The sequence below is a fragment of the Tenrec ecaudatus genome, chromosome 11 (assembly GCF_050624435.1).
Source record: "Tenrec ecaudatus isolate mTenEca1 chromosome 11, mTenEca1.hap1, whole genome shotgun sequence".
Taxonomy (NCBI): Eukaryota; Metazoa; Chordata; class Mammalia; order Afrosoricida; family Tenrecidae; genus Tenrec; species Tenrec ecaudatus.
The window spans coordinates 68048453-68071225 of record NC_134540.1 but is presented as its reverse complement, the minus strand read 5'-3'; the positions used below and the strand labels follow the sequence as shown (position 1 = coordinate 68071225).

The following is a 22773-nucleotide window of genomic DNA, read 5'->3' as shown; positions in this document are numbered from 1 at the left end:
ATAATGGTTTCCCAGGAACGTTTTGAAGCCCCTCCTTGTACACAGGTAGCAGTCCCTGGGTGGTGCGAAAGGTTATGTATTCCGGTACCAGCCTAAAGATTGACAGTTCAAACCCACTCGGGGCACCTCTTTGATGACGTCACAGCCTTAAAACCCCGTGGAGCGGGTCTGCTGAGTCTTCAGAATTGACTTGGCAGCGTCCCACAAGAGCAGTAGACCCTGTGAAGGACAGTAGCTGGCTCTGTTCTGGACGTTTCCTGAGGTTGATGTGCCTCCTTCCCTGGCCTGGGGGGGGGGGGGCAGCAGTCATGTCCTCGTGGTTCATTGGTACAGTGAATTGATAACACCAAAACTACCCATCGATTTCTCTTCCTTACTCCTTTAAGTTCAGGGGAAACCGTTCCCACCTGAATCTGATTGCTGGATGCTGCTAACGCACAATGATGAGGGTTCTGATCTGAATTGTACTTCAGAATTAGTCTACTCTGTTTAACCATAAAACAACGAAGGGGCTATGCAGTTGTTGTTTTGATGGAGAAATATGGGTGTGAGGTAAAAGAGGCGTCAGGATTTTACAGGACTTTAACTGTAGTTTCCAATACCTTGAAGGGACGAAAGTCCACTCCTAACTCTCACGCAAACCTTGTTGTTCCCGCTATAGTGCACAGCTTGGGCGTCAGCCAGGAACTGCAAAATAAACTCGAAGACGTTGTGATGGACAGAAACCTTTTAGTTCTTGGGAAAATTCTGGGAGAAGGTAAGCAATTTCCAGAAGTCTTTTTAAAGCACGTGTTTATTTCCTAAACAAAATGCCATTCTAATGACTGGGTTTCCATGCAAGCAGTTGCTGTATAATTGAAAGTTGGGTGAAGTCAGTAGTGATTTTGGAAACGATGGAAAGGTCTCGTACAGAGAGTAGGCCCTTGAAAATATTAATTGTTCTTATTCTTTGAAAAGCATGCGCCTCTTTAGTCTATTTCCTTTGTATGTTAAATGTATTCCTCTGATTCTTAAAGTTTTTTTTTTCTTGGTACTTTCCTGGTAAAATAGGAATGGAGATGAACATTAATAGTACCGAGATTGTATGTTTTATGAACCTCCATAATGGTTTCCATGCTCTCCGGTACATTTCTTGGATTCGTATCGTGCTTAATGCAGGGGTGAGCTGAGTTATAGCTGAGTCATCTAAGCTCATGGCGAGCAGCAGCCTGGTTCAGGGCACGTATCCCTGCAGGCACACAGTATGGGCAGTCCAGCTGGCTGGGTACCGGTCATTCTCTGGCCTTGCGTTTCGGTAGTCGGCGGAGATTTTGCACACGGTCAATATAGATGTTGTTTTACTTCACAGGAGAGTTTGGGTCTGTCATGGAAGGAAGTCTTAATCAGCCAGATGGGACTTCTCAGAAAGTAGCCGTGAAGACCATGAAGTGTGAGTGATCCCTGATTAACCCCTTTCTTCTGGGTGCAGAATGGCTGCTTCTGTCTCAGGCATGCCAGAAGTCCAGAGATGGCATGCCTATGTCAGCATCTCAGTCCCTGCTGGGTCAGGAGGCTGCCGAGAACACCCCGGTCCCCGAAGGAAAGCTACTGTCATGAATGCTTCGTATCTGAGTTACACTCAAAGCAATAGTGTCGGCTACTTTTGCTGTTAACTTATGTCTCTCGATGTGGGTGGTGGTAGTTCAGATGTAAACTCTCTCCTTTCGTGTGGGAAACCTGAGTTTGATTCACAGCCAGTGAGCCTCCTACACAGCTACCACCAGTCTGTCAGTGGAGGGTGACGTATTGCTATGGCGCTGGTCAGGTTTCAGCAGAGCTTCCAGACCGAGAAGAAAAGGCAAGCGGTCTACTGCACGAAAAGCAGCCAGTAGAAACCCGATGAGTCACAATAGCTTGATGCATAACTGATCAAGGGCACAGGGCCAGGTAGTATTTTGTTCTATTGTGCCAGCTTAATAACAACAGCATCCTTCCATCCATCCATCCATCCATCCATCCATCCATCCATCCATCCATCCATTCATCCATCCATCCTCTAGAAGAGCTAATGACTCCAAAGCAAGGAACGAATCACTGAGGCCAACGGACCTAGGTACCTCTGACCCCAAGATGGGTCTTCCTAGCTCACTGAGACCCTTTCCTCTTTGGGGACAGTTGCACGGACATTGCAAAGCCATTGACTGCCTGGAAGGTCAGCCTCTCAAAGAGAGGAGAAACATGATTCAGTCAAAGGCTATTAAAGAACTGTGATCACAAGGTAGACCCTCTCTAGAGCTGGCAAGAGAGCCAGGCCGGGCAGGACTCTGAGCTGTAACAAGGAGGCTGATCTTGCCAGTAGTCAAAGGCTACTATAAAGGTCTTAAACAAATGAGGAACACAAGCATTGTATTTGAGAAAGTCTGTGCTGGGGTGGAACAGTGTTGGCCAAAATAGTGGCAGATGCCCATTAAATCACTCTAGAATCTGTATTGTTATTTATGCAAAAAACGAAGGTAGGGCTTGGACACGTGGTGGCTTGTCTCAGGGAAATAAGTTAAAGGAGGAAGGACGTGCAGGACGTTTTCATTACCATCAGACAAGCGGACAACAGTAGCAGAACGCAACAACACTTCTCACCGCGTCAGCTTCCTGCCTGCCACAGTCCATCATGTGAAGATGCATAACTAATGTCGTGTAGGCTTTCTCTGCATGCTTTATCACAATTCATGTAGGTGACACTTATTTGTTGCTTGGTTTGATAGTATTTTTGCTATTGCTACATCAGGCCCCTATGATGCTCAATACTTGGTACAGGAGTAAAGTAAAATTAATGCTTTGCAAAATTCAAATCTACTGTTAACTGGGAAATAGAGCATAACATATACGTTAGATTGTAAATACATATTGTGACTTTTTAATCAGAATTTAGAGCCAATATTTATTTCAGTTATAAGAAGCAATCACAATAACCAAGTCTGATGGGGACAGTGTTTTTTGCTTTCTAAAACTTTTTAATAGATATAACAATGTCCAATACTACTATAATGTTCACTGTGTGTCAAACTGGATGGGAAAAAAGCTTTTTGCTATTTAGTGTCTTCTGACTTATAGGAACTCTAATAAGGTTTCCCAGACTATAAATCTTTATGAGAGCAGACAGCCTCATCTTGAATCTACAGAGTGACTGCTGGGTTTGAACCGCCAACCTTGTGCTTAGCAGCCGAATGCTTACCCAAGAGCATCATGAGAGGTCATGAGTGTCATAGTGCACTGTAGTTATTCCTATTGTACAGTTTCATCTGTACAATAATCCCTAGAAAACAGGTTCAAGTATTACCCCCCAGAAGTCAAGGCACTCTGGCATGAGACTAGTCACTCCAGCTGAACTCAGTGTGGGCTGGAGTCTGGGTGCTGAGCCAGACTGAGCACTGTTTTACCTCCCAGATGCTTTCATTTGATCCTTCTCCATAATGGATCTGTAGAGGGTCCCCTCCTTTCCCCTGCTTTACAGATTAAAAGACACAGATTTCAGTGTCTGGGTATAAAGAGCTGGGCCCAGACCCTGCTTCTGCCCGAGCTTTGTCCCTGCTAACTTGACCTTGGTTAGAATAAACTCTATATAGTGGTGCCCAAGCTAATTATTAGTGCCTGTCTGTCTGGCATACTGCAGGGGCTTTCCTGCTGCTACGATGCTGGCCGCTGTGCCAGGGGTCTTCCTGGTCCCTGCATGGTCACCCACGGTGGGCAGCTTTTAGCGGCGCCTCCAGACTAAGATGCACTAGGAAGAGAAGCCTGTTGATTCTCCTCCTGAAAGTTAGCCCGTGACCACCATACAGCTCGAAACAGAAAATCCTCTGGTGCCATACTGGCCGAGGAGCCCCCAGGGTTGGAAATGACTCCACATACCCAGTGGCCACAACCGTGGACTCAAGGTGACCAAGGCCCGTGAAGATGACACAGGCCCGGCAGTGTTTGGTGCTGATACGCACCAGGTTGTAGAGTGCCTGAGCCAGCTGAACAGCAGCTGACACAGCGTACTCACCGGTGTTTGAAAGAACAGTGTTGGAAGTATAATTCCCAGGCTCAGCTGCTTAGCCTGGCGCTCGGTCCCTTGGGAAGAGTTTGCAGGCCGATTTGGACTCATTGTGTTCTACCTGCCTGGTGGTGCCAAGGGACCACATTGGCAGACATTTTTCAGGCCTGTGGGATTTTAAATGTCTCACTCAAGTTGGTTTAATTCATTCCAAAATTTGGCATGAAAGTGCACCCGGCTCACAAAGTATGACTGCACCCGGACTTGTAACTCATATGCCAAACAAAAGGGCTTTTGCTTCCTGTTTTTTAAGCCAAAGCATATATTGACCACAGCAACATTTACAGTTGAAGGTGGCTTTAGTTTTAGGGAACGGATTGCTGTTTCTTTCTCTACCTGATTGAGTTGCTCCTGTCTAACGCGCGCTGTCTTCTCTCTAGTGGACAACTTCTCGCAGCGAGAGATTGAGGAGTTCCTCCGGGAAGCTGCGTGCATGAAAGACTTCAACCACCCCAACGTCATCAGCCTCTTAGGTACACCACACACAGGCTGGGCGGGGCTGCCCGAGGGACCCAGCTACTGCAGTCCCTGCCAAGGGGCCGGGGGAAGTGTGAGGCACATGGATTTACCCTTTCTGAAGCCCAACTTAAGGTATTACAATTGGGCTTTTTGCCTCAGAGACTGACTTATCCTATGGTGCCCTTTCCAGAGGCTGGCAGTGAAAGGGGGTTTGCATTGCCTGGGCACAGATGGGCTGAGCATGTCCACAGAGTTCTAGATGGCAGGGGGTCAAAATCACCCTGATACCCAAAGGTATGACGTGAGAGTCAATCACGCTATCATTCTTACTGGTTTAAGATTACCCATAAATCAAATACCAGTAGGGTTGAAAGCTGTGAAACTATAGACAAGTGGTTCTCCACCTTCCTAATTCCGGGACCCTTTCATACAGTTCCTCGTGTTGTGGTAACTCCCCAACCATAACATTATTTTTGTTGCTACTTCATAACTGTAATTTTGTTACTGTTTTGAATCGGGCAACCCCTGTGAAAGGGTTGTTCAACCCCCAAAGGGGTCATGACCCACAGCTTGAGAACCGCTGCTATAGGACATCTCTTTAGAAACCATTAAACTCTTTTAGAGTAGTGATTTCTTATGCTCAGGGTACATTGATGATTTCATGGTATGTAATATTTTATTTTGTCTTCTCGAACTACTGTGTTAGTCTGGGTAGACTAGAGAAACAAATCCATGGACACACATATGTGTATAAGAAAGAGATTTATATACAAGAGCAAGTGAACATTGAGAAAACATCCCAGCCCAGTCCAGATCAAGTCCTTAAATCTGATATTAGCCCATATGTCCGATTCCAATCTATAAAGTCCTCTTCAGACTCGTGAAACACATGCAGTGACGCCGAATGTGGAAGATCACAGGCCTGTGGGTAGAAAGTCTTTGGATCCAGTGTCATTGGAAACGTCTCAGCCCTGGCAGGGGTCTCTGCATCAGGGTGGGTCCATGGTTCTTGTCAACTGCTATGTCTCTCAGGGAGTGTCAGAGAGAGAAGTGTCTCCCGCCTCTGAGGAGGAAGTACCAGAATTCTCAGGAGAAGGCCATGCCCACACAGAGGTCTCATTGGCTATCTCCAGATTGGCAGGCCAGATTCCACCCCTACACTCTTAATCCTCAAATTGACACCAGATTGGTGACTACCACAGCTACCCTGTGGAATTTTCTATGCAACCCTTTAACTTCGTTTCTTCCATTTGCCTTAGCTACCCTGTGAGTAAGAGCAAGTTTCAGAGTCTCTTCTGACATCCGCTTTGATCTTTTCTTTCTTTCCTGTCTCTTTCTTGACCTTTTGCTTTCATCATGAGTGATGGTCTTGATGTCCTCCCACAGCTCACCAGGTCTTCTCTCATTAGTGTTCAATGCACCAATTCTGTTCTTGAGATGTTCTCAAAACTCAGGTGGCAGAGACGTGAGGTTGTTTTTTGGCTCTCGTGGACTTGTTTTGATTTTCTCTAGTTGGTCTTCTTCTATCTGAGCCTACACATGAGCAATTGATGGTCTGGACCCCGGTCAGGCCTGGGCCAGGTCTTAGCTGCTGATATGGCGCTTCTCCGTAGTCTCTTATCGCAGTCGTTTGTCGTTGCCATTGAGCCGGTTCCAACCCATGGTGACCCTCTGCACAGCAAAAGGAAATACCACCTCGTCCTGCACCATTCTTAAGGTTGTTCCCGTACCCGAGCCCATTGTTGCAGCCACGCACGACAGTTGTAGTCAGTTTTAGTTCTCTGGATTCCACCTGGAGACATCCATGTGCAGAGTCACCATTTGTGTTGCGAAAAAGGTGTTTGTGATGAAGAAGCCATTGGTCTTGCAGAATTCTATCAGCCAATCTCCAGCTTCATTTCTATCACCAAGACCATATTTCCAACTACTGTCACTTTCTCTGTATTTCCTGCTTTTGCATTTCAATCACCAATAATCGCCAATACATTTTGACCGCATGTTTGATCAATTTCAGACTACAGACACTGGTAGAATTCTTCAGTCCCTGCATCACTGGCGTTAGTGGTTGGTGCTTCAATGTGAATGAAAGCCTATTGGCTGGATTTCCTTGTTTACAGATAGCTATCGTAACACAGACAGCATTGTACTTCATGATAGATCTTGAAATGTCTTTTTCTGACGACCAACGTGACACCATGCCTCTTGAATCTTTCAGTCCCGGCATATGATTTGCTGATTCAAATTGGCCAGTTCTAGTGCCTTTCATCTCAGTAATGCCTAGAATGCCCATCTTTATGCATTCTATTTCATTTTTGACAATTTCCCATTTCTCTAGGTTTATTCTTCATACATGCCAAGTTCTGATCAGGAATAGATGTTTGCAGCTGATTCTTCTCATTTCGAGTTGTGCTCCATCATGCAAATGAAGGTCTCAAAGGTTAACGCCCCCAGGCTTCACTCCACCCACATCTGTATGGCCAACTCCACTTTGAGGAGGCAGCCCTTGACCTCTCCTATTTTATAGGAGCTTCCCACCTGAGGGGCTCATCTTCTGGCCCACTGTCTCTGGCAGTGTTTGCTTCTGGTCATGACGTCCCCGTATCTGACACTGTTGCAATGCTCTCCACAAGGTTCTCAGTGACTGATACTCAGAAGTGGACAACCGTGTCTTCTTTATAGTCAGTTCTTGGTTTGGAAGCTCTGCTGGTATTTGACATACCAGTGACATAGCTTCCAGCCTCCTAGCCACACACCAACCACCGCAGTAGGACAGACTGACAGACAGGTGGTGGGTGGGCCTTGATCGTCATGCTAAGTGCCTATGTTACGGATCTATGCATGTGGTGCACTGTTCATTCTTATGTGAGCATTCCCTACTTAAAAAAAATAAAAACGGGCATGCTTCAACTAGTACGGTGCAGCATCAAATCTCATGTATGGCGCATCTCTTGAGTGTCATCGTGTTATCTCTACGTCTAATTTGATTTCGTCAATATGACTATGAAGTGCCTCCTGGCTGCCAAATGCATCAAAGCCAGCGCCAGTGACAGCCGCAGCAAGAGCACAAGGAAAGCATTCATGAAGGTGGAAACACTCGTGATCGCTCTCAATTGAGCCCTGCGTATTTGTTAAGTATGTAACACGGTCTTTGCACAACGTCCAAATCACGAAACAGCCATGTGACCGGACACTAAGCATGAGTCCCCATAACTGCATTTTCTGCTGGCCTCTGCTCTACTCTCCTGTGACTCGGCACATTGTAACTTCGGTGTGATCGTTCCACTTTCCCTTGATGGAAACCTAAGGTTTGGATACAAAATTAGTCCAACGAAGCTGCTGTTACTCCTTTGTCACTGTCACTTCAACAGATTCTGAGAACAAAGGCGCTTTGTCATTCACCACGATGTACGGAGACCTCTCCGAAGCATAGACTTACCTGGCAGGTCCGAGTTCTAGAAGTCCAGGCTGAATGGCCGTGTAGCTTTTCCTGAACATACTGTCAAAATGTAGGGCTGCGGACTTCTACCCGTAGGCGCTCATAATTATCTACGTGTTTGATCACAGCAGCCTTTTACCATATGATTAGTAGACTACCTCGTGCAGTTTGCGCCTGAATCCTAAGGCAGTCGCTACCCCTCACTTAACCTGTAACAGAAAAACCACAGGTTTTTAGGGACTAAGCCAGCTATGGATTAATATTTTGAGAACTCTCACACAGTGTTTTCGGGGGTGGGGGAAATGGGCAGCACCTAAGGAGACCTCAGTATGTTCCAAATTTGGGGGGCACAGTGTGTACGGTCCGAGCTTTGGGTTTTTGTTTTGTTTTTTTGGTACCCCAGGTGGGACAGGAATTTTGTTTTGTTTTTAAGCCATTTGTTCAGAGCACGTGGTTTTAATTTGGCCAAAGGTTCCCGTGTTTTCTTCTGGTAACACAGAGCAGTGGCTCTTTATAACTCGCTCTCTCTCTCGTTTCAGGTGTCTGCATAGAAATGAGCTCTCAGGGCATTCCAAAGCCCATGGTTATTTTGCCCTTCATGAAATACGGGGATCTACATACCTACTTACTCTATTCCCGACTGGATACAGGACCAAAGGTAATAGCCTACTTGTGCTGCGTCGGCACCAATTGCAGGACTTGGATGGTTGACGGGGGACCAGGCCTGCTGAGTGGCTAGCCTTAAAAACAAAGGAGGAAAGCATACTGGGCTTTGTACAGCATCCACTGTGCATCCAGTTATCCCTCTCCCAACGGGCCTGCAACAAGGTGTCGTTACTCCCATTTCACAGGGGGAGGACATAGGATAGGAATCTATATTTTTTGAACCTCTCAGGATATGCAGCCACTGGGCCAGGCCCCCAATCTCATCTCTTTATAGCACCAGTGCCCCCCACCCCCCAGCTCACAGGCGTTGGCCTGAAGACCACTGATTGTTAGATCTCCCAAAAGACATTGGACAGCTCTTCTTCTGAGGCATGTGGAACTCTCTAGCCTTTGAAGAATTTTATTTCACTTTTTATGAATACATTTTTATAGTCTTATCTATTGAAATGTGGTTCTGTCAGAGATGTTCAGCACATACCACTGCACAACTGAAGGTAAGTATTTTTATAACCTTTATAAGATTTGCCTCCATGCTGGCCTTGTGGGTTATTCAGGGTGCTGCGAACTGCAAGGTCAGCAGTTTGAACCCACCAGCTGGCACACAGGAGACAGTTGAGACTATGTCCCCGTAAAGATTGACCGTCTCTGAAATGCAAGAGGGCAGTTTTCTTGTGTCCTCTGGGGTTTCTGGGAGTCGGGGTCGACTTGATTGCGGTGTGTTGGGGTTGGTCTCAGTTTCCCAGTGTTGCTGTAACAACACCCACCACCCACCCAGGAGTGGGCATCTCGAAGGACAGAAATGTAGCTCCTCCCAGTTGTAGAGGCCAGGCCTCTGGATTCGGGGCGCTGGCTCTAGGAGGGGAGCCTTCTTTGTCTCAGCTGCTGCTTACTTCTGGCCCTCCTTCAACTGCCTGAGCTTACTGAGAGATCCGCCCTCACAAGGCATCACCGCTCTGTGTGTCTGGGTCTAGTCCTCTCTTAATGATGCCACTGAGAGAGGGGCCGGCTTAGGACCCACCAGACTCTGCCATGACCTCATTAACATAAACAAGAAACCCCCTCACCCACCCCTACTTCCAAGCAGGCTCCTCTTTTATAAGTGCGGGGGATTAGGACTTCAGTATCTCTTCTGTGACCACGCCCTGTGATGACTTGTCAGCCACCAGGCCTACGATGCGCTGATAATTCAGGATGTAGCTGTAAGAGAGGCCGTCTTGGTTCCCCCTAAGAAGCAGAGGGATCCCAGAAGTGGGGGCTTGCCCTCTTCAGGGTCAGTTTTCAATATTGATTTTAAGGTTTAGAAGGTTTATTCATGGGTGCTGGGGTATTGAAATCTTTGTTTCCTGTGCGTTCGTCTTATATGAAACTAAGAAGATGATCTGCCAGCCAGGTTTCCTAAGTGGTAGGTGCCTGTGCGTAGCCACAAGGACTGTGTGTGTGTGTGTGTGTGTGTGTGTGTGTGTGTGTGTCCGACCACCTGCGGCCCCCACTGGTCAGCCCTTCCCGACTTCCTCCCTGTGCCCCTCGGTGGAGCCAGCGGCCTCGCGGGGCTCCTGCAGCACAGAAGGGGGTGGCGCTCTGTTGATTACACAGGTCTCCATTGAGTCATCATTTCCCTGTTCACCGAGTTGGCGTTTTCTGACCATAATCCATGCTACGGGCAGGCTTTCTAGCACAGCAGTTCTGGGTTGATTTTTATAACAGAGACAACATGAGACTAATGAAACGCAAGGTGGGCCCTAAGGAACCAAGATGGAATCGTTTCTAAATACTTACGGTCCTGCGATGGGGACGGAGACGACCCTGTCTGGTGGAAAACCAAAATGCACCATCGCATGTTTTCCACCACGAATGCTCTTAAACACTGGGAAGAAAAGAATGCGACGTTTGTCCAGAAGTATTAGGCCAGGCTTGTTTGTTTCTGTTTTTATTTTTCAAGGGTGGCTTGGGTTTGTTTCTGCCGTGGTCCTTCCAAGTTGCCAACGAGTCGTGCGTGACTCGTGAGGACTGTGCGTCAGAGAAGAAAACGTTGCTGGCCCGCTCCCATCCTCAGGATGGCCGGGATGTTTGAGCCCATTGTCAAAGCGGCCGTGTCAGTCCGCTTCATTGAGGGCTTCCCTCTTGCCTGCTGACCTTTTACTTGATAAACTAGAGTTTCTTGTTCCAGCGACTGGTCCTTCCGGGGATGGGTACAAAGTAAGGGAGGGGAATCTTGCCTGTTCCTAAGGTGCCTTCTGGCTGTGTTCCTTTTAAGACCATTGTGCAACCCTCGTGTATGTGTGTGTGTGTGTGTGTGTGTGTGTGTGTGTGTGTCACAGAGTCGAACCGCCCCATCGTGTGTGTGTGTGTGTGTGTGTGTGTGTGTGTGTAGCACAGGGTAGAACCACCCCATCGGGTTCCCAGGCTGCAGTCTTCATGGGAGCAGAGTGCCCCATCTTTTCTCCTAGGGAGGGGCTGATGGACTTGAAGCACCAGCCTCTCGGTTAGCAGCCGAATGCTTTCCCTTAGTGCCACCAGCGCGCCCATCTATGATGAATGACGGGCTATCAGAGGCTTGTTTTCTTGTTCTTCACTGAACGTTGAAGAAAGGAGAGCACCTCCCCCACCAGGTGGCAATGACTTGCTGGGTCTTGTTTCAAAGTAGACTTTCTTCTTTTCCCTCCACGCCAGCACATCCCTCTGCAGACGCTGTTGAAGTTCATGGTGGATATTGCCCTGGGAATGGAGTATCTGAGCAACAGGAATTTCCTTCACCGAGACTTGGCTGCCAGGAACTGCATGTAAGATCCCGGCCTATCCTGCAAGGCTGGACCTTGTGCTGTTGGCTATTTGCAGAGGTGGGGGGTGAGGGGTGGGGGGTGGGTGGGGTATGGCCGATGGCTAGTTGCCTCTACAATATGGAGAAAGCCAGTTTTGTGAGGGGTCTGTGGAGATGACTCTAGAGATGGGATTTTTTCTTTTTTTAAACATCATTTTATTGGGGGCTCATACAACTCTTATCACAATACATATATGCATCCATTGTGTCAGCACATTTGTACATTTGTTGCCATCATCGTTCTCAAAACACTTTCTTTCTACTTGAGCCCTTGGTATCAACTCATTTTTTCCCTCCCTCCCACACAAACCCTTGATAATTTATAAATTATTATTATTTTTTCATGTCTTACACTGTCCAATGTCTCCCTTTACCCACTTTCTGTTGTCTGTTCCCTAGGGAGAGAGTTATATGTAGATCCTTGTGATCGGGCCCCCATTGGTCCTGAAGGGCTTATATGTCCTGGATTCCTTGTGTTTCCAGGTCTTATCTGTACCAGTATACATCCTCTGGTCTAACTGGATTTGTAAGGTAGAATTGGGATCATGCTAGCGGTGGGGAGGAAGCATTAAAGAACTAGAGCAGTGGTTCTCAACCTGTGGGTTAAGACCCCTTTGGTGGTCGAATGACCCTTTCACAGGGGTTGCCCAATTCATAACAGTAGCAAAATTACAGTGATGAAGTAGCACCAAAAATAATTTTATGGCTGGGGGTCACCATACATGAGGAATGGTATTAAAGGGACGCAGCATTAGGAAAGTTGAGACCCACTGAACTAAAGGAAAGTTTTATGTTTCATCATTGCTATACTGCACCCTGACTGGCTCGTCTCCTCCTGAGACCCTTCTGTAAAGGAATGTCCAGTTGCCTACAGATGGGCTTTGGGTTCCCAATCTGCACTCCCCCTCATTCACAATAATTTAATTTTTTGTTCTTTGATACCTGATCCCATCAACACCTCATGATCACACAGGCTGGTGTACTTCTTCCATGTGGGCTTTGTTGCTTCTCAGCCAAATGGCTGCTTGTTTATCTTCCAGCCTTTAAGACCCCAGATGCTATATCTTTTGATAGCTGGGCACCATCACCTTTCTTCACCACCTTTGCTTATGCACACATTTGTCTTCAGCGATCATATCGGGAATGTGAGCATCACAGACTGCCAGGTTATTAGAACAAAGTGTTCTTGCGTTGAGGGAGGACTTGAGTAGAGGCCCAATGTCCATCTGCTGCCTTAATACTCAACCTATGAATGTACGCACATAGGGTGCAATAACTTTGGATGTTAGCTCCCCCTATTTCTTCAGACTGCTTCCAGGGAGCTAGCTATTCAAGAGTCTACTGGCAGTCTTCAAAATCAATAGATAGTTCTAGTTTTCAAGTTTGCTTTTGGAAGAAGAGATGTGCTCTTTAAATGTATCATCGTTTGTTTTTCTTTGGTTTGGAGATACGACAATGGATTTGCCGCTTATTCCTCCCAACCTCACCCATGGTTCTCCCATCTGATTAAAACAACACACTCAGATGGGATTTTCTTTTCTTTTTTATTATTATAAATTTGTTGACCAGAAGAAAGAGAAAATTATGAAAATGTCCCCTGCCCCATGTAGAAGGGCCAAGTGGCAGTTGGCCCAGGAGTAGGGCTTCCCAGGACATAGGACATTCCCCCTGCAAAGCTGAGTCAATGTTGGGCAGCAGGGATGCGTCCGTGTCCCCACCTCCAGGCCCTTCCATATCTTCTTGTGCTCACTTATCAGGAAGGTTTTCGACTGCCTCTAAAACCGACAGGTGCTCTTGGTCTCTGGGGTGTTTGAGGACATGGACTTGCCCTCTGTAGGTTGCGGGATGACATGACGGTGTGCGTGGCAGACTTTGGCCTCTCCAAGAAGATTTACAGCGGCGATTACTACCGCCAAGGGCGCATCGCCAAGATGCCTGTGAAATGGATCGCCATAGAGAGCCTTGCTGATCGAGTCTACACAAGCAAGAGTGACGTGGTACGTACACAGGTTTGCTTTCACGCCTCCCCCCCCACCATGAAAAAGAAATTATTTGAAGTGGTGTCCCAATACTTTTTCATCTTTAATCAACTGGGAGCATGCTCAGCCCCACTCTTTGTAGCTTACAAAACAAGAACAACAAATCCGGCTGCTGTCAAGTCAAAGCTGACCCTTGGTGAGCCGTGTGTGTCAGTGTAGAGCTGTGTGCTCTTCATGGTCACGGGGCCTGTCTTGCAAGGCGCCTCTGGGCCTGTCGGTGCATGCCAACCTCCACCCTGTCAGTTGGCAGCTTAGGGCCCTTGCACTAGCCGAACCCAGGTATGTGAATGTGAGTGGAGCACTCAAACTAACAACCCCAACCCCATGGCTCTTCAAATCACTTCCAACTCATAATGGCCTTGCGACAGCAGAACTGCCCCATAGTGTTTCCGAGAAAGAGCAGACGCTTAGATCGTTCTGCAAAGTCGCTGGTGAGCTGAAACCACCTGCCTTCCAGCTGGCAGTCAAGTACTTAACCCCTGTGCTGTCCGGACTCCTAGACTCTGAGCTGGCCTCCTGGCGTGCGGAAGCACTGGGCTTTGCATGGGCCCTTCCTTGATTCCCATTTTCTCCCCCACAATGTGGGGATTTATGGCCCGCAACGAAGATAGTTCAGATTCACATTCAATGGGGTGGCTTCACCCAGTGGCCTTTTGAAACCAAGATGCTATTACATGTGTTGTGCTGTGTGATTATACTCTTGACCAGCAACTGGGTAAAGGAAATCACTTCGGAGCAACATTGGGGCAGGACAGTGGGCAGAGCATTTATGTAAGATGGAGCTGTGTCCACCTTTGTCACCATGCCGGGACCAGCTGTAGTGAAGATGGGGGCATGTCTAGAAATGGCGTGGGGGGTGTCTGGCCTCCTCGAGCTTCATTGCTACTGTTATGAGTCACCATGTAAGTATCTGATAGGCAGGATGTATTTTCATTGTTATAAATTGAACATCATTAAAGCATAGTGATTCATCACAAAAACAATGTCATTATATATTGTGAACTATTTATTTCTAATGACAAATCAATGAAGTTTTGTCGTGAAGCATGGTGTAGCATGGGTAACAGTCTTCACGCCGGGTACTCATAGGTGGGCGTATCTGCATGTGGGCAGACCTGCCTTGAGACGGATAGAGGAGCAGTTGTCTCGGTTCCTGAGACCATCAAAAATATGAGTTTTCTGATGGTCTTAGGTGACCCCTGTGAAAGAGTCATTTGACCCCCAAATGACTGGTTGAGAATCACTGGTTGAGAATCACAGGTTGAGAATCACTGGTCTAAGAGGTTCTCAGGACAGGGACCCCGCAGGTTCAAAGAATGTGCTATGTTCCCCAATCCACTCGCAGCCCTTTCTGCTTGGTAGTAATAAGGCTCTGCAGGCACCCCCCACCCTCACCCGCGCGCCACACACACACACACACACACACACACACCACCCCCCCACCCCCAGTCTGCCTCTGGTATGGCTCATTTTAAAGCTTGCCGGGATGGCAAAACTGGCCAATCCCTCCTGCAACTTCCATGCATGAAGGGTGTCATGTACCTTACTTGCCTCAGCCAACTGCCCAATCCCTTGGTGGGCCACAAGCACTTTGTTGGCATTGTTTCACCAATCATTAGGTGGACACAACATGACCGCACCGAGCAGGGCCATGTAAAAACGATCTATCAAAGTGTGAGACTTCAACCACCCAGCATTTCTGGGTTGGGGGAGCAGCATATCTCAGACGTAGTTGTCAGCTTGGTGATTGGTGAGCAATCCACAGGACCTTAAAGAAATGACCTTTCCCAGTGGGGGGGAAATAACCATTTTAAAAAGTCCCTTCAGGCTTTCTGGAAAAACTGGCATCCCAACCTGTTGTTGCTTTCTTTTCTCAGTGGGCCTTTGGCGTGACCATGTGGGAAATAGTGACGCGAGGGATGACACCCTACCCTGGCGTCCAGAACCATGAAATGTACGACTATCTGCTCCATGGCCACCGGCTGAAGCAGCCCGAGGACTGCCTGGATGAGCTGTGAGTGTGAGAGGCCTCTGCTGGAGCCGCCGGGTGGCCCTCGGAGCCGGGGAGGCACAGCCAGAGGGTGCGGGGAGAGATCGGGTGGGGAGGGCTGCAGGTGAGTGAAGGTTAGCCAGGCGGCTGAAACAGAAGGTGCATACATCACTGCCCCTCACCTTGTCTGGGGCAGGCGGGAGTGAGCACCTCACTTTAATAGAGAGCTGCCGAAAAGACAGGGCCCCCAACCACGCTCCGAAGTTCTCCGAGTCCGTCTAAGAAATAGATAGCTCTTTACTTGACAGTGCCTCAGGGACTCGAAATCTGCAACTTCCCTCCGTGGGTAGTCATTCTCTTTCTAAGAGCTGGTCACGCAAACCAGTCACCGTGAGATCCGTAAACAGGAAATTGAGAAATCTAGGCCAAGGTCAGGCTGGTTAGTAGAATCACTTGTGGGTGCCGGGTGTTCCGACCACGCAATTCCAGGTCTCTGTGCGTGAAGGTGATGATTCTGTGGGTACAAAGTGGGACCCAAAGTTTGTATTTCAGAACATTGCCCATGAGACAGGCAAGAGAGCTGCCAGCCCCAGCCCACGCAGCACCGCAGGGTAGCTCCCGCCCTGCCAGGCTCCTCTGGAACAGGCAGTGTGGGGGACGCCGGGACCTCGGAGTGAACAGGCTGGCCTCGGCCTCCTGACTTGTCTTGCAGTTGGCCACGGCACCTAATGTACCTTTCTGTGCCTCGGTGTCTGCAGCCATGCATGAAGAGGAAAGTGGAGCTGTCGATTCTTTAGAGAGATACTGGGAGGGTTAGACAAGAAAGCGTCTGAGGAATGGACAGTAAGTGCCCACATCATGGGGAATAGCACCATTGCAAATTGATCTCCCTCACACACCTTGCTGCCCTTCCTGAAATAATTTCTTGTGGTGCTGTGTCTTAGGCTACTCTAGAGAAATGAAGTGAAATGCATGCGTGTGTGTGTGTGTGTGTGTGTGTGTGCACAAGGAAAGGGAATTCAAGGAAATGGCTCATGCAGTTGTAGAGGATGGCAGGTCACACATCTGTAGGTAGGACTTTAGGTAGAGGCTTCTTCTGCTTCACATGACTGCAGGGGCTGACAGACTGTAAAACATCAGCAGGTATAGACAGCAGGCTGCTAGCTCACAGCTGTAAGAGCCAGCAAATCCCAAACTCGACAGGTCAGCTGGCCAGGTGCTGGCTCATGTCTCAAAAATCAAAGGACCGATGATGATGAATCCAATGCACAATCCAAAGCAAAAGTGATCCTTGATATAAATTATCTATTTATATACTGGGGGGCAGGCCACACCCCCAGGGAAGCTCCTTTTCCAAGCTGGCTGGCTTCTCATATCAGACCTTATCGTGATGGTGATTACATTATGTTACATGAACAATCAGTCCAGTGTCTACCAGATCAAGAGAATCCGAGCCGAGGCAACTTGACACATACATTCACTAGTCCATGCTGCCTCCCGCAGGGTGAGTTGGTCTCCCTGATATGTGAGTCTTCTCCTTGTGTAACAGGGGTGACAGACTTGGAAGGGGACATTCTCACAAAATTCAGCAGACACAATTTAGGGTATTGCCTGGGTGCTGGTGCTACCGAGCACATGCAGGGACCCCCACACTGGGGCCCCACCCAGGTTCCTTACACAGGTGAGCAGCCAGGCGCTGCTCTGTGCACCAGCCACCCAGGTCCTGCTGAGCCAAATGGAAGACAACCATTTTGTTTTTCGTTTTAATTTTCTCGTCATTGGGAGTTAATACATAGATCAGTCATTCCATAGTTCATTCACGTCCAGCAGTGTTGTACAGTTGCTACCACAGTCAGTTTCCAAACATTCACTTCCTTCCTGGCCACCTTGTCATTGTCTCCCTTCTACTCTTCCACCACCACTGTACCTTCCCACCTCGAAACCCTTATTCTACTGGCTGTCCCTATAGGTTCATCAATCCTGGGCTTCATATACTGAAAAGCATAAAACACAACTTCAGGAGGGTGACCCGATGACCTAGCCCATCTGAGATAAACCCTAATTGAACAAACAAATAAAAACCTACAATGTTGAAAACCAGCTCAGGTCCAGCATGCATCAGAGAGGGGACCAACTGACAAGGTTTCAACTGTTCAAGTCAGGTTTATCCTTTTGATGTGCTGTACTCCTCTCCCAAGGCACTCTATTTAGTAACCACTTTCCTCCCATCCCTCAATTGTGGCTAGAGGGCGATCACCCGAGGCTTATTCCCTTTGCAGTCCCACAACTGTCTCCTGGCCTCCCAATGTCATGCCCAGCCTTCTGCACACCAGATTCACACAATTGAGGCTCTGATACTAATCTCCCCTTCAACTTCCAGTTATATGATTTACAATTCTTCCGTGACTGATGATGGTGTGCTTCTTCCATGTGGGCTTAATTGACAGCTCCCTTCGATGGCTGCTTGTTTGGAGACAAGCCTTTACTACCAGATGCTGTTTTCTTTGAGAGCTGGGCTCTATCTGATCTCTTCCCCACATGTTGCTGTGGCATCATAGAGAAGGCAGCCACCTTGAGCCGAGATGCCCTTCTTGACAGTAGCAGAGGTTGTTGTCATTGATATCATATGAAATTAAGAACAGAAACAAGCCAGCCAACAACAAAGCCCTTAACCCCCTGGAGTTTCCTGGGTGTTTTTAAAAGGCCCGAGTTAATGGCCTGTTTGCTTCTTAAAATAAGGAAACATTGCAGTCTTGCAGCTGTTTCGTTCTTGGCTGCTCGTAGGTGTCAAAGAAGCCAGTGTGCAGTGATTTCTCTTGGGCCTTTGTGAGGTCTGAACTGTGTCATATTGTGGTTTTAGATGTTTCACATAGAGCCAACCTCAGGGATGCTGAGTCAGCTTTCTGTAGAACTTCTTTGCGCATAAACGAGCCGAGTCAACACACGCTGTGGTCACAGGCTGAGGAAGTCAGGCAGAAGCAGCACAGCTGTGGGACCCAGCCTGGAAGAGCATGCTGTGACCCGCGCACTGGTCTTGGGACCTGGGCAAGCCAGTCATCCATCCTCCATCCCCGGGCCACTCTGGCCTCAGCACGGTGGCCACCAGCGTCCACCAAAAAGGCCGCTGCATCGCCAGTTACAAGACATTTTCCTTTCAAACAAACAGCTCTCTCTCCGCATAAACTTGGCTGAGATAAGTTTGCACCTTTGTTGAGTTTCACCTGCATTTCTTAAAAGTCAGTGCTAAGGAGTACTCACTCACACACTGCCATCAAGTTGATCCTGGTGCATAGCAACCAATAGGGTTGTGAGAGTCCAAGACTGACTATGGGAGTCGAAAGCCCCTTCTTTCTCCCAAGGAGCAGCTCAGTGGTTTCAAACTGCTGACCTGTAGTCCATGGGAAGGCACAGTTCAATCCATAGCAGAGGTCATGGGTGAGGGTGGGCCCTGGTATCAAATGGACACTATGTAACTTACGAAGGGATACACCTGACTTGAACAGCTAAAACTTTGTCAGTTGATTCCCACGCCCCCATGCTCGCTGGACCTGATCTGGTTTCACTTCACTCTCTGAACATGGCACTGTGCGGCTTCCTGTACAGCCATCGCCGCCGCCGCCGCAGGGTTGAATGGTGGGGACATAGCCAGCCTGCACGCTGCCAGCACATGCTGATAACATTCTCTGTGAGTCAGACACTCACTCCGAACCAGGAGCCCCTGATCACCTGCCACCGAATAGCACCCATCAGTCTCCATACAGCCGACCATGCCCACACTGAACTTGAACGCTGAGTCTCGACAGCAGGTGGTGAGTCTGCTGCTCGTCTGCTCTGAGGACCTCCGCTCACACCCCTTTCCCTGCTAGGGAATCCTGCCGTCCTCCGTGTTCCGCTCTTCCGCTCCACGTGGGACTGCTGGAACCCAGGGGAGGGATGGAAGGACTGTCAGAGCTGCGCGTGCGCCCTGGGTTGGCTCCGGAGGGGCAGAAGCGCAGCCGAGGGAGGCGGTGGCCTCCTCTGAGCCATTCCCAGAGGCCGGAACACAGCAGGGCCTTGATGGCTGTGGGCAGAGGGAGCACGCAGCAAGTATACGGGACTGCGTTGTTCGCAAAATGTGGCCAGAGAAGCAAAAATGGCCATTTATCCGGGCAACGACTAAGCGTATTTCTTCTTTCCATCTGTAAGATTTAAAGCACTAGATATACCAGTGCCCTCATTACCCATCAGGCCCAGGGCCTCTCCTCATCTCCCTCAGCCCATGACGGTGAAGCGGGCCTTTGATGGGAGCACTTTAGACAGTGCTCGCGCTCGCTGTGCCTTTAAGTCATGCTGTGTTCATTAGCATCGAACACACGTGGCACGCGTAGCAGGCACAGGCGGCTGACTCATGAAGGAGCTAGCCTGTTTTACCAAAACCATGTAACTCACACATAACTCGCAGGAAATGCGGTGTTTATGTCATCGTGGATTACAAGTAAACAGTGCGTTTCAACATTCTATTGCTACTGTTTTGTATAGGGAGGACGGAAAAAGATAAACACTTTCTACCAAGACACAGGCTAAATGGAAATAAACTGCACAGTAAGTTGATGAAGACATAGCAAAAGAGAGAAAGTCCCTACGACCCAGTCCTCTCATAGCTCATCCCAGACGTCCAACAGTGAGGGCTTTGTGGGGGAGATTAAAAAAAAGAATCATGAAAATTGATTTGCGCCATGAAACCTCAACAAGATAAACAGTAACTATTTATCAAACCTAACTGACTTCTTATGAAGACTCAAATAAAAGCCCCTAGAATTGAAGTCCAGGGAAAAATCAGGGTGTCAGCCGAGATATGTGCTTCTCCCCCCCTCCCTACCCACCCCACCACCCTCTGGGAGTCGGGTGTCTGTGACCAGTCTCTTCTGACACCTCACACTCTGAGCCTCGTGACTCCTGGAAACGTGTCCGTGGACCAGCCGAAAAGGCACACAGGTGAACTGATTGTGAGCCTACAGGAAATGAGATCAGCACCGGGTGCGTGAAGAAAGGGCCGTGCCCTCGTAGAATTAGCCGAAGGAGCCACAGGAGGCAATTGGGGATCAAGGAGAGCGTTGGGCATGTATGAATATCAGATGCCAGTGAGCCACTGTTTGTGTCAGATGATTTTAGCATGGCCTCATTCTGATCCAGTGGCATGCATACCAGCGACTTCCAACAGGACAGGATCATGAAATGCTGGTGTAACACAGCCTTCATCTCGGCCTGGTGGCCCACTTCAGCCATGTCTCCCTACTTCACTGTTCACTTAAGTGCTTTCCCAGGGTATTACCCACCAAGGGTGAAGACACCCCAGAAGAGAGCAGCCCCCCTCTGGACACACAGCAGGGGGTCTTGAGGCTGAGGCACTGTCCAGCTAGAGCCAGGTCCCCAGGCTCCCTGTTCCCCTTGTGGGCTTGGCATCTTCTGTGACATCCCTGGTCCCGCTCCTTTAGGATTACAAAGTGCCAGATGAGATGGAATCGTATACACCAAACACCTCACGTAGGAAGCGCCCCCCAGCTGTTCCTCTCTCTCTTACCCCTCTGGCCCTTCTAACTGGGCTCTCCCACCTGATGACAGCCCACTTTGATAGGAAAGATAGAGCAGAGGTCGTCAAACTCTTTCTGTAAAGAACCAAATAGTTAATACATCAGGCTTTGTGGGCCATAGAGTCTCTGTAGCAACTACACAGCCCGACCATCGCAGCCAAAGCAAAAATTATCAATACACATGAATGAAAAGTATAGCTGTGTGCCAATGCAATTTTATTGACAAAAACAGACTGAGGGTCCCACTGGCACCAAGTTGCCCACCCGTGATATCAAAGAAAGTCACATGAATGCCTCTTGTCAAAGGGAGATATCGTTCTCACGTGCCAGGCAACAAACGTTGCGTTCTTGTCAGACATCCATGGAAAACCTACAAACATTCAATAAATCCTAGGCCACAGAGAGAATGTCAGTAAAGTCCCCAAAGTAGAAGTAATACAATTATGGGGCAATAAAAAAAAATCAAGATTCATTTGGAACAAAGGGGTGTGTGCCTTGAAGGGAAGTGGGTGTCCCAGGCAATAACTCACTCGCTTATACTTGTAGGTACGAAGTCATGTACTCATGCTGGAGAGCTGATCCCTTGGACCGCCCCACCTTCTCAGTGCTGAGGCTGCAGCTGGAGAAGCTCTTGGAAAGTCTGCCTGGTGTTCAGGACGAAGCAGGCGTCATTTACATCAACACCCAGTTGCCTGGGAGCTGTGAGGGCCTGGCAGAGGGCCCTGCCTTTGCTCAACTGGACATGAACATCGATCCTGACTCTATCATCGCTTCGTGCACTCCCCAATCCGCAGTCAGCGTGGTCATGGCAGAAGTTCATGAGAACACCCCGCAGGAGGGGAGGTACATCCTGAACACGGGGAGCGAGGAGTGGGAAGACCCGGCTTCTGCCGGCCCCGCCAGGGTGACACCTGGAAAGGATGGGGTTTTCATGGAGGACAGGCTGAGAAGGAATGGGGCCAGCTGGTCCCATGCTAGCACGCTCCCCTTGGGGGGCACCTCCCCAGACGAACTTCTGTTTGCTGACACCTCCTCAGAGGATTCCGACGTCATGATGTGAGGAGAGTGGAGAGAAGACTGTCCCCAGCTGAGAAAATCCTTCTGCTTTTGAAGAATCCGTGTACGCTGGTACTTCTGTATCTCTGTCCCTTACTGAGGAAACCCCACAGCCCCAAAGCACCAGATGAAGGTTGTCGAGTAAGTCGTCATGGAAAAAGACATGATATGTATTTATTAAAGTAGACATATATGTGTAAATGTTGTGTGTATATGATCGAAAGAGACAGATGTTATATTTTAATACAAGATGACTTAATTTCATTTCCCTTAGCCTTGCAGGTCTTCAGATTTAGACTCACACAGCTTCTCTCTGGAGCCGCTCCTGGGGAGTAACATTTGTACAGTCAAAGTTGGTGTTTAAGTACTTTTTTTATGACTATCAAATTTAAGGCTGTTTGTAAAATAAAATAAAATGCCTTATTTGATTCTGCTTCTGGTCTTTTTTTGGGAAACCTAGCATTTCGTTGTGAACCGCCTGCCTTCTGGTCGTGGCTGACTGCATTTAGAGTTTACGACCTGACTGGCTCTTCGCTGTGACGGCCTGATGCGACACGGAGGAGGACGTCTATGTCCCACTGGCTGGAGGCGTGGGCAGGCGGCGGGCCCTGGCCTCGGGTCTTGGAACAGCAGTTCTTTTCATGCCTGGCCCTCGGCACATTTGCTG

The 22773-nt window shown here is 48.6% G+C and overlaps 1 protein-coding gene across 1 annotated transcript in view; it reads left to right on the top strand.

Moving 5' to 3' along the window:
• Nucleotides 1-22539, top strand: part of MERTK (MER proto-oncogene, tyrosine kinase) — a 90413-nt gene extending 67874 nt beyond the window's left edge. The window contains exons 11-18 of the mRNA XM_075562548.1: nt 662-757; nt 1349-1429; nt 4453-4545; nt 8507-8625; nt 11304-11413; nt 13289-13448; nt 15368-15504; nt 21597-22539. Coding sequence (XP_075418663.1) covers nt 662-757; nt 1349-1429; nt 4453-4545; nt 8507-8625; nt 11304-11413; nt 13289-13448; nt 15368-15504; nt 21597-22110 — 1310 coding nt within the window. The 3' untranslated portion in view covers nt 22111-22539. The remainder of the gene's footprint in view (nt 1-661; nt 758-1348; nt 1430-4452; nt 4546-8506; nt 8626-11303; nt 11414-13288; nt 13449-15367; nt 15505-21596) is intronic.
• The last annotated feature ends 234 nt before the right edge of the window (nt 22540-22773 follow it).